Here is a 12269-nt window from a genome sequence, read left to right on the forward strand (position 1 = left end):
ATAAAAGCCCTAAATTTCAATTTTGTATTAGGCCTATGTTTTAGAAAAACAAAACTTTGTGGTTCGATCCTATTTGTCTGTTTGGGTAACTGTTGTGTTATTCCATCAGTATGTTTTTCGTTCATATTTCATTTCGCCGAGCGACTGTTGATTATTCAAGCTCTAGGTGATAAAATGAATGCCACAAGTTTCTCACAAAACAACGTTTTGAAGAATCATCGAAGAGAATGCTTTCCAGTACGTGGCCAGTTTTTCATATGATACTGATGCAATTACATGAGGTCTACATACGTCAATAGCCTTTAGACGAAAACGACTTTCTCACCAAATTGTAGGCAACGTCCACGAGTCACAAAATACGTGACGAGGATGAATATGTTGTTTCATACAGAACTATTTTAAGTAAGTTTTCATAGAATTTTTTACTCCTTATGTTACGTAACATCAAGAAGTAAACATCATGAAGTATATATTAATAACAGATATTTCGATCTCCTATTCTCACTGTAGGTTTCACTTTCTACGTCACAACTTTTCTATATAGTATAAGGACTTGCAAGTAACTATGAAATGAATGTTTCTCTTATAGAGATCCTCTTGCTATGCCACATGTATTTCTTTTCGGAAGTCGAAACGTTTGGATTTGCTCTTAGACAAATACTTTATTGTTCTTATGTTAAACGTAAAAATGCTCCTGGACACATCATTATTTTAGAACTAGATTGTAAAGGCATACTCCAGGTCTATGTTCATCGGTTGTGTTTACAAGCGCAGAATTTAGATCGAGACGTTGGCTCCCGTCTCCTAATCCAAGTAAGTGTTAATCGATCCGAAGGCGCCCACAGTTGCAAACGTAGTTCAATATTGCTGAAAATTGTGTACGATGAAATTCTCTCGTCCATCCCATGTTTGTGCAGGATAAATGGCAGTCTGCTATACAGAGGAAAATTTGGATTCAATGTTTCATCGACGAAAAGCTAATGAGAGTCACAAGCTTGGATCGAATGTTATCGAAGGATAACATTTCTGTCCATTTCAAAGGAACTATCAGAGTATTCGCATAATGTGATTTAGGTAAACAATGGATAATATAAATCCACATGTCAGGGAATTTTAACAATATGGGCCCGGAATGTGAATTTAGTGTCATAACCACTACGCCACGTCGCTAGAGAAGGGTCGAATATATTCTGTAGGTACTTTCTATGAATAGCGCAAGAAATAGGGGTAATTTAATTCTGTCAATTTCCCTTGTCGACTGCCAATTACCTATGATAATATTTTACATCAGTATTCTTCTTAATATTAAAGAGAGAACAAGATGGACAGAAACTGTTATTTAGCTGCAGTACAACAGTTAGCTGATTTGAAGAGCCAATACTTTTTACGTATTGTAAGATATAATATAATTTTTAATTTTTGTACCTACCGTTTGTCTAAAGTAATGCAATAGGTCTGAAAATTAGGTCACTTTAATTTCTCGATCTGATACATCACGATTTAAAATAAATTGGTGCAGACAGATCCCATCACAATCATGAGATCACTGATATTTTATTTCCTCGTGTAGCGTACTTCAGTAAAGGCCATACTTGTTTGTAATGGTAAAAAATATTAATAATAACTTTAGAAGAAGAATTAGCTTACTGGAAGAATTATCTTATCATCTACTCACTAAGTTCACATCATCAATAACATCAACGTGGTGATAGAATCAAAGTACAGTATCACAGTCAGCAAAGAAATAAACACGTGCCCCTGATGTTTGAATGATGTAAAACGACCGTCATGGGCGCTGGAAGTTATATCTCAGGGAACACAAGTTGTTTGGCACTCTTGAGCACGGTCTACCAGTTGAGGACGCCCGGGATGTACTTGTCAATGAGGCTCTGGTAGTAGGGCATCACCTCGTCCAGATCTGGGACTCTGTCACACTTAGTGTAGAGGTCGTACTTGCTGCAACAGAACATTACAGTAAAGGAATTACTTTACACGTAACAAAACTCTGAGGAAGAATAGAGCCTTGAATAGCTCAGCATCTCGTAGGTCCCTTCATGGAAGGAATGAAGGTCGAGTCAAAGTAAAACGAGCGTTGGAACTTAAATAGTGGCAGCTATTTATTCACAACCGATACAAAAGAGTTATATGTTTGCTCCTGTTTCTGTCCTTGAAAGTAGTCACCAGCGTTGTGTAGAACCCGTTGCCAGCGATGTGGAAGGCGTAGTATAGCATTAGCAGAGCCTGATGATGCGAATGGAGTGAATGCCACGAAGTAGTTCCTTCATCTTCGGAATCAAATCAAAGTCACAAGGATTTAAGTCCGGGTAGTATGGTGGATGCTACAGTACTTCCCAGTGCCATCGACCGAACAGAGCAGCCACACCACCATACTCCCCAGACTTAAGTCCTTGTGACATTGCTTTGATTCCGAAAATGAAGGAAGCACTTCGTGGCATTCGCTTCAGAACTGTTCCAGAGATTCGACCGGCAAGAGACCGCTCCATTCGCACCATCAACAGAACAAGCTCTGCTAACGGTATACGAAGCCTTCCACATCGCTGACAACGGGTTCTACATAACACTGGTGAGTACTTTGAAGGCTAGTAACAGGTGAAAACATGTAACTGTTTTGTATCGGCTGTGAATAAATAGTTGCCACTATTAAATTCCAACCCTCGTATTAATAAGGAGTAGCAATACTCAGACACTAGCTCTATACTCTGTCACTTGTATTTGGCACACAGTTACAGAGGCTGACAGCGTTACTATTCATAAGTAAGATTTTGCAGAAGAAATTTGTTAATTGCGCAAACTGGTTCTTTGTGCTTCTTAGACTTACTTGAATTCGAGGACCCAAGTCAAGACTTCCATGTCGTCCTCGTTGCAGAGGTGCATGTAGTCGCCAGCGGAGTGCCATGGGTAGAAGGAGTGGAAGCGGATGATCTTGTGGGCCACTTCTGGCAGCTTTGAGTCGTTGTGCTTGAGAACGCGATACATGTATTCGTCGTGTCCCCACGCCATCAGCACGTTGTCCAGGCCACAGTGCGGTGAATATATCCCGTACTTGGTGCTGTTGGTGAAGGCAAATTCGACTGATATAAACACAACGATATATGTTAACTAAAGATGGGGAGAAGCGTCTTGTACCTGTACCTATGGGTTGATTTAGACCACACAGAGGGTCACCTGAAAAATCGCCAGAGTAAAATAGAGCTGAACGCTGAATTTTTAAAATGTTTACAGCATAATATCTCACTGACATATGAGCAATTTAATGCACGAAGAAATGCAAAGGGAAAAAAAAGGAAACGAAGCTATTTCTGTCAGGTTACCAGAAATGGCGACGCATTGATCATTCTAGATAGAATTTTTCAGAATAATCTGTCAAATTCTTCTGTTGCCTGCATCGCCGCTGCACATAAGAATAGGGGTGGATGTACATTAACACATGAAAAAATCTTTGGCAAATTGTGTGGCAGTCGTTAACAGATGGAGACACTACCTTCTTCCTTTAAGTCGTCGTTTGGGTTACTGTTCGGCCAGTCTGGAGACCAAACGCTGACAGCCGAAACATCTGACACTCTTGACGCAGTCAGGAGACCTAAATAAATGCACAACCGACTTACTAATATAATAAGTAAATATGTTGGTAAGAGAGAGAGGACGTCACAAACTGGAAGTTCAGCATGATATGTGTCAGTAGGTGAAATACCGAGTGAGTGGCAGCTCACCATGAACTGTGAGCTGCGAAATGAGAAATTTCTTGAGTCATTTGTATATGATGCGACAGTAAGAAAAATTGGCATTTTACGTTCAACATTCGCATACAAAATTTGATTTCATCACGAGTGTGCGAATATCGATATTGAGAACAGTTTTTAATGTCTTCACTTATTTATTATCCACACTGTATTTGTGGGCAAATGAAACCTGATGTGCTATGATGATCAACAGAATATTTTACCACCACTGTAAAAAAAAAACTTTCAGAATATAATAAAAGTCTGTGACAGAATGAATGCGTTCGTATAACATCATAAACGAGTATGATATCAGTTCAGGGCATGACTAAACGAACACCCACAGACACAAAAATCAGACAAACCAAGGGTATAAATTGTTAAGTAGGGGTTTTTCAGATACTGAGGCTCTTTGATCCCATGTTTCGCAATCTGCGGTCTTGATAAACTACTAACAGACTGGGAAGAGAACATTCGAGAAATACGACAATATCATGAGAACAGACTGTGGTATACGTATAATTTGCTTGACTGCTTACGACATTTGCTATATTTATTGGAAATTTAGTGAGAAGACTTTAACAAGAAAATATTCTGACAAACGTAAAAAAGAGCGTTGGAAATCAGATGTGTTTTGAAAAATTAAGTTGATGGTCCGTATATAAACCTTGGCCACATTGTTAGTAACAAAAAATAGATTAAGTTTTGGAGACTGATAAGTTAACACTCTGCAGTATGTTGTCAAAGAAACAGATCTTTATGAGACAGAATAAATGAACTCAACATACCACGAGGCATGGAAAACGTAAAAAGAACAGGAAAAGTTGACTCCAGTAGGCTCAGCAAAAGACTGCGGAAATAGGAAAGCACTTCAGTGGATTTAAATAGAAAGAGATATTGGAAGAAACGAGTACGGCAGACGACATCGTACAAAGCAAACGAAAATTTAATTAAAACTTTAAATACTCTCCGAGAAAAGAAAAAATAGTAAACCCGATGAAAAAATAGTTATAGGAAAGTGAAGAATGAGGTAAAGAATATTCGATTGTTTACATGGTCTCGTAGGCCGAGTCCTTGAAGAAGCAGAAGTACATTATGCCCTTGGTAGGCTACTTGACGAATCACGACAACGTTGTAGTATATGTTGATATAATTCCTCGTTTGAACGTCCTGTAACTCGTGCCATAAGTAAGTTTCTAACTTGAGCTCTATAAACAGTACGTGGAAAAACTAAATATGATCGCAGTGTATCTTCATTACCAGTATTTACTCTTCTCTAACGTGAACAGGGTAATATTTTTAATGTAATTGTTTGGCCAGACTTTGCAGTCCGTCGGATGAAGGCGATAGACTCAATGGGTCCCTTACTGCTATACAAGAATAGTAGCCTGTATGCCGACAGAGAGATTCATCCTCTCATTGTCATTATAAATACGACGAACAAAAGAAACGCAACACCAAACTCTTCAGGCTGTCATCAGACTCATTCACATTACGAATCTGACACGTTCAACACGCTGAAATAGCATTCGCTTGCCCCAAACGGTGAGCCGTAAGGGTGAAAAAGTTAATTAGGAAGGTAGACTACTCCATAACACGGAGAATGTATGTAAAATCATATCATGAAACAAGATTGTTCGCATGTATGTGATTTTTATTTTCTATTTATTTTTACCTTGTGAGTAAAATCGGTACGGCGATCATGTGGATTCACGTATCATTTATCTTTGAATTATTTTATATTATTACTGGCAGGACCTCGTATTTTAAATGTAAACGTATCACTTCAGTTTACACAAGTGTAATGCAATTCCATGATACGTGACACAAGAGAACATACGAATAATAATGTTCTTCAAGAACGGTTAATTTATGAAGCATAACGGTAATAATGAATCAGTGTTTGTGCAATATATATAAATCGTATCTAGACCTGAATGTGTGCTAATACTCTGTCCATTCACATTAATATGACCGCCTGTGAAAATCCCAAATAACCACCTTTTGCAGCACGGACCTCTGCGAGAGGTGCAGAAAGAGAGTCAGTGAGATTGTGTAAGATACCGACAGAGATGTGAAGCCACGCCGACTCCAGTGCTGCGTTACGTTTTTCAGCTGAAGATCGATGGTCAATACAGCCCGTTCGAAATGGCCCCACTGATTCTCGATTGGGTTAAATCTAGAGAGCATCATGGCCACCGAGAGTACGGTAAGCTTACATTGCGCTCTTCGAATGACGCCCGCACTCTGCGAGTTGTGTGACACATTGCGTTATCCTGATGGTAGATGCCGTAGTCCCAAGGAAAAACACTCTATGTGCAGGATTGGACATTGTTCCCAAGGATAGATGTATACTTGTGTTGATACTTTGTGCCTTCTTGAATGACGACATCACCCAGGGAATGCCATTCCACAGATCATAAAGCTCCCTCCTCCGGTCTAGACACTTTCCTTCCAGACATTTCACGCCCTACACGTCAACGGCAGTGTGTCCAATGGAGCATAAAAAGTGATTCAACTGAAAAGGGCAACTGTCGCCATTCAGTGGATGTCAAGTAGCGGTACTGGCTTGCAAATTCCAGCCTCTATCTCCGATGAACAGCAGTCAGCATGTGTACATGAACCAGGCACCTGCCGCGGAGGCCCATACGCAGGAACATTCACTGAATGGTCGTTGTAGAGACACTGATCGTAGCCCCTTGGCCCACCAGGGCAGTCAGTTGTTGAACTATTGCACGTCTATTCGGGTGTGTACATCTCTGCAGCCGTCGTTCATTTATGTCATCTACGACTTGTGGTTTACCATAGTCGGCACTGGTTTTGGATAGCCCCATTTAGCCAGGCAAAGCCAACTGCAGCAGCACGCGAATGGTTTATTTACTTAGCCATTCCGGAAATGCTTCTACCCCCTCGCCCGAAAGAAAATGACCATGCCGTTTTAGATGTCAGATATATGCGCTCCACTTCCTCATTACAACGGCTGTACTGCTTACTGCTCCCCCCCCCCCCCCCCCCCCCACGCGTGTCATATACCTTGCTCTGTTAGTGCTGCCACCTGTCATCTGGGAGTGATTATTGAGCGTTGACGTCGAACATTGGCGGTGAACTAATCAATGTGTCTGAACTGTGTATATGTACAGTGAAAATCATCAAATAACATTGAATGTGGTAGAGGATGCCCACCGCCACGCACCGAATGTTGGCTTGCGGAGTATCTGTGTAGGTGTGGATGTAGAACGTCATCTGCATGTATGAAGGTGTATTTTCGAACTTACGAAATGCTATTCAATACTACCCCTACTTCTTGCACACAGTTCTGGAGATGAGGAGTGATACACCATGAACTCCTGGACCGAACACTATCAAAGTGATCTTCCAATACTTACATGTTCATTAAAATTTCATCCTTATGCGAACTTATTTTTAGTACAGAGATAAGCAATGCCTACAGACGAAGAATGGTGTGTGTACATTAATGTTATTCGGTGTACCTCACGTTACAGGTACTTTTCATTGGAGACCACAACACAGTACGCCCAGAGGACGTAGTCATATAGCTTATCTCTATCCTCTGAACATTAAGAAGGGCCGTATCGTTGGCGTGACTGACATGGGAACGTACCGACAATCATACAGAAAGTTGACTCGGTAGTAGAATGACTGCAGAACAGTTAGTAGCGGTATGGATTTGGCTCAACAGTGTGGCTAGAAAAATAGGCATGAGTCCTTGTGACAGAACTACATCACGAGAAGATAGTAGAATTGTTTTGCTGGTTCTTATGGCTACATGACTGTAGTGAATTCTAGGCATGGGGTACAACGAAAAGTGCACCAAGAAATAATGGAAATTGGGTCGTCATCCTCAGTTGCGATACGTCATTTACTACTGACTTCGTACCACAGGCATGAGAGATTTGTATGATGTACAACCTGCGTCAAGTGTGACATTGAGTGTCATTTTATGATGCTCAGAGATGGATCTTCCTTCTGTTGGTAACGGTTAAAATGTCGGTAGTGTGTCAGTAGACGGCTGGTGCATTGAAGTATCAACTCTTGAGACAACTTTTGGAATCATGGAGTCAGGTATTATTGGATATGGTAATAGGACTGAGTTGTTAATTATTTCAGTCAGTATGTGGTAGGAATTGTAAACCCTGGTATCACCCCCGTCATGACCATGGAACAAAATGGTGTATTCCATCAGAATAATGCAAGAAATCACACTGCAGTTCACATGGCAAATACCTTAAGGAATGTACAAACTCTTGAACAATCTACTCAGTCCCTCGATTTCTCACCTATAGAGCACGTCTGTGATGTAACGGAAGGGCATAAACTTTCGTATCAGCAATATTTATGTTTGAGTCATGACAGTATGTTCTTCAAGATATTATATGGAGGCAGGCTGCTTCCATGGCACAACAAACACAAGGGTGTATCAGTTCCCGAGGGGCACGCACATGGTGTGTCGATGGCAGACATAAGTTTCGAATATAACGAATCCTGTACGCTTGATAACCCTTATGTGACGAACATTTACACAACGTTTGAGAAATATTTCAATCTGTGTGCAGAGCACCTTCCACTGTGACCTGTGGCAGGTGTAATATTTCGGTACCGGGTGCTGGGGACAAGAGGAGCACTTGCTCCCCAATTGGTACGTGAGATTTTCCCAGAATCTAGACGGCGACGGGTTAACTAGAGTGTTTGCCTCACTCTGAAAGTATTGCCCCATTTGAAGTTTGACAGGAAGCAAGAGGGATGATTTCAAGTCACAAGCACCTGTTGACACTTGAGCAAAGCACAGTCATTCCCATTACAAACAGGTGGATTTGTTATTGGAGGCCCCTTTCTTGAAAGCTCTTGAATAAAGGCAGATACTTGAAGCAGTATGCTAGGAAGCCACAGGCTGTGGTGTGAAGTACCGCAATACAGAACACATGAGAAAATATAGTAGTTCCCAAATTAGATGCCAGATGCTGCAAGATGGAAAACCAGAAGTTTTCATCCTATATGAAGGTGGGAGGTGTGGTTACAGTGTCGAACGTTCATTAGATGAGATTGCCAATTAAATCAGCCAATGTCAAGATGATCGGTGGAACATCCAGCACCCAGGAGGACAGAGAGAGGGAGATCAGTAACAAGGAGGAGCAGCAAAGAGTTCTTCTGTTAGGAGAAGGTGTGCAGTCAGTCAGTGGACAGGAGCACATGATGATTAATCAGACGGTAATATGACGGTCAACAGGCAGTCAGAGGAATCAAATGAAACAGTTACATCAGTGAACTGACAGATCAAACAGTGAGTAACCAGTGAGAGATTAGTCAGTGAGTTAGCAATGTAGAGATAACGTGTTGGGCAGTAGGAGAGAGACAGTGAGTTCTTATACAAATTTCTATGTTGGTTGTCACTTTAGGGCATACTTTTTCCCTACTCCATAACGGTTGGACATCCGTTGCGGCTCGATGTTTGAATATAATCACGCAACTGCACTTTCTCGAGTGTCCTCAGCCTTCAAATATTAAGTAGTGCTGCCTCTGCAAGATAATCGTCGCAGACAAAGGTCGCCAGAAGCACAAGCACGGAAACACTGCAACAGCTGCAGGGAGCGCTATACCTGAGGGATTAAGTCATCCAGAGCAGAAGAAGGAATGACTTAAGTCGCCCAAAGTGTAGTCGCCAAGCTGCAGAACACGGAAGATGAAAGATGCCGACCGTCAATACATCGCCACACGAACGATGGATTATGATAGCACTGCTCCGACCTTGCACCTGCAACTCAGGCATTTGTGCAAAACTGACTCTGTCGACTGGTGTGAGGAGACAGTTCATTGCCACCATACTTGTTCGATTACTGAGTCGATTCGATACTCAGTCAAATCAACCATGAGATTTATATATGCCATCTCACAAATTTTAACGTATTAAAATTTTGGTGAGTAAGTAATTTTAGTTGATTAAGATGTGGGCTCTTGTCGAAACAATAAACTGAACGAAACATTTTTTTGGCCTTGTTTTACAAACTTTATTATTACTATAAGGCCTAGGTTTCATGTTATAAGCCAGTTTTCTAGTACATAACTGATCCTGAATATGACAACCAAGCAAAGATAAACTTATCAAGTTCCTATACTATCAGCTCATGACTTAAACTGTAAAAGTCATCTCTGTTGACAACTATGATAAATTACAAACGGATTTACAAAAGTCGTTATTACTAAACACTGGAGGAGAGCTATGAAGTCAAGAATCGATACTTTAGAAAGTTGATATGTTTTTCTTTGCTTGGTTCTTATCGTTGGGATCAGTCATGTCATAAAAAATGGATTTATGATGAGAAACCTAGGTCATACTGTAATTATGAAGTTTGTGAAAAAAAGGCTAAAAATTGGCTTTAGTTAATGTGAATCAGTAATTTATTTTATTACATTTTTGGTGCTGAACTTGGGGCGACCTCTTATCGTTTCTCAGTTTCAGTTCATACACTGTGCAGATGGTGATTGCAGTGTGTACCACCGAAAAGTAAGTTATACGTAAGCTGTTTGCTGTGTTACAATCAGGATATCACAAAGGCGCAACAATCCTCTAAAACTTCCAATTCGTGATGTATGTTATGTAGATACACGTAAAACGGTTGAATATTCTAACGGAACAATACCGACACCACAACAACTGTTCTTACGACAGTTCAGCTTCAGTAAGCCAGCAGCTTTTCCATTCCGACAACTTTTCCAGTGTCCCTCTGCATCGCCGTCGTTGATTTAGAGTAGAGTAGGTAGCCAGTGCTCACTTACTTGTACTTGGGGTCGTGAGTGTCGGGGTTTTCCAGGAATGTGGAGTCCCTGTAGACGATGGACTCGGCCCAGGCGCAGCCCACCGGGAAGGTGTCTCCCGTCACGGCCCACTGCGGCTCGCCGTACAGCGCGAGTATCTGCAGCACAAGACCATCACAACACCGGTTGGCTACCAGGGGAAGTCAAAATCAGAACGCTGCTCCTAGAGGCAGGAGAGAGCTCGCAGCTGCTGAAATACTTAATCACTGCTCATCGACTGAAATACATAGGTTGTCCAAAAAAAGTGTCAAATAGTTTGAGAGTTGGTAGTACTCAGCGGAAAAAAAGTCCAATAAATACGGCCCCGGAAACGCAGACTATCCGATATAAACACTTGTTTATACGAAGGATTGTGCCACGCTTATTTGCGGATATTAGCACGGTCGTTGCTTTGACACTCCGTCAAATGTTCCGATAGGGTATTACAATGTCTTAAAGTACTCTACCTATCATTAGGTGGTCTGCAGTTAGTTGTGTTGTTGGAATCGTGTTGTAGGCTACGTTAGTTTTCGTCGTGTTCTGCGCCTTATTGCACAGTACTGTCAATGCTGGATATGTATCATGCTGTTTCACCTTATTCCAAACTGCTATTACCCTGTTTGTACGTAAAAATGATATAGTACATTTACATTTTCTCTCTTCCACCACTTCTTAGGAAATGGTAGCCTACTACACGGCAAGTGAAATGACGGATATGATGCGTGGAGTAGCCGCGCTGTCTAGGGCACCTTACCACGGTTCGCGCAGTTCCCTATCGGAGGTTCGAGTCGTCCCTCGGGCATGGGTGTGTGTGTTGTCCTTAGCGTAAGTTAGTTCAACTTAAATTAAGCAGCGTGTAAGCCTAGGAACTGAGGGCGTCAGCAATTTGGTCCCATACGAATCACCACCACCATGGATATGATATTCTGCTAAGGTTTAGCAAATGGACATCGCCTGGGAGCCCGTGCACTCTACGCTGAAATAATATCCACAGCGCAGAGTGTCCTCTCATAAGCTGTTCGGCAGACTTTTGCAGCGTCGGGGGGACACAGGTACCCTTGTACCTCAGAAGACTGACAATGGAAGGCCCGGTACAGACCGTACACCTGATGCAGAGGAGCATGTGCTAGGTTCGATGGAATAAACCCCTTGGATCAGTGTGCGACTATTAGCAGCAGCAGAATGCTTGTGCCACTATCTTATCTGAGGGTTACTTCATGAACATGTGCTGTATCCATATCATCTACAGCACGTTCAGGCTGTAGCGCCGTAGGATCATCATGCCAGGCTGTTGCAGAAGTGTGCCGCAGATCCACTCTTCACATCCAAGATTTTGTTTACCGATGAGGCAGGGTGCATAAGAGATGGTGTTATGAATTTCCATAGCCAGCGTGTATGGACAGATGTACGCCAAGCAATTCAGGAAAGAGCGCATCAACATCGAGTCTCAATCAATGTGTGGTCCGGCGTACTTGGCGACAGATTAATAGGGGCATACATCGTACCGCAACGGTTAACTGAGGCGCATTATCTGAACTTGCAAAAACGAATAGAAATGTGATTGATGCATGATGACGCACCAGCACACTTTTGTCTCAATGTGCGCCACTTTCCGACGCAGACATTTCAGGACCGCTAGATTGGTTGGGTGGGGATGGGGCACAATTCAATCTGCTCGTTCCTTAGACCTTAATCTCCAAGACTTTTGGTTAAGAGGAC

The 12269-nt window shown here is 41.8% G+C and overlaps 1 protein-coding gene across 3 annotated transcripts in view; it reads right to left on the minus strand.

Annotated features, from left to right (window-relative positions):
• Positions 1-1456: 1456 nt before the first annotated feature.
• Positions 1457-12269, minus strand: part of LOC124619919 (inositol oxygenase-like) — a 35121-nt gene continuing 24308 nt past the window's right edge. For all 3 annotated transcript variants that reach the window (XM_047146555.1, XM_047146556.1, XM_047146557.1), the window contains 3 exons: positions 10533-10669; positions 2840-3070; positions 1457-1956 (listed from right to left, as the gene is read on the minus strand). In XM_047146555.1, the coding sequence (XP_047002511.1) occupies positions 1848-1956; positions 2840-3070; positions 10533-10669 (477 nt within the window). In that variant the 3' untranslated portion in view covers positions 1457-1847. The remainder of the gene's footprint in view (positions 1957-2839; positions 3071-10532; positions 10670-12269) is intronic.

Source organism: Schistocerca americana, chromosome 6 (genome assembly GCF_021461395.2).
Source record: "Schistocerca americana isolate TAMUIC-IGC-003095 chromosome 6, iqSchAmer2.1, whole genome shotgun sequence".
In the NCBI taxonomy this organism is placed as follows: Eukaryota; Metazoa; Arthropoda; class Insecta; order Orthoptera; family Acrididae; genus Schistocerca; species Schistocerca americana.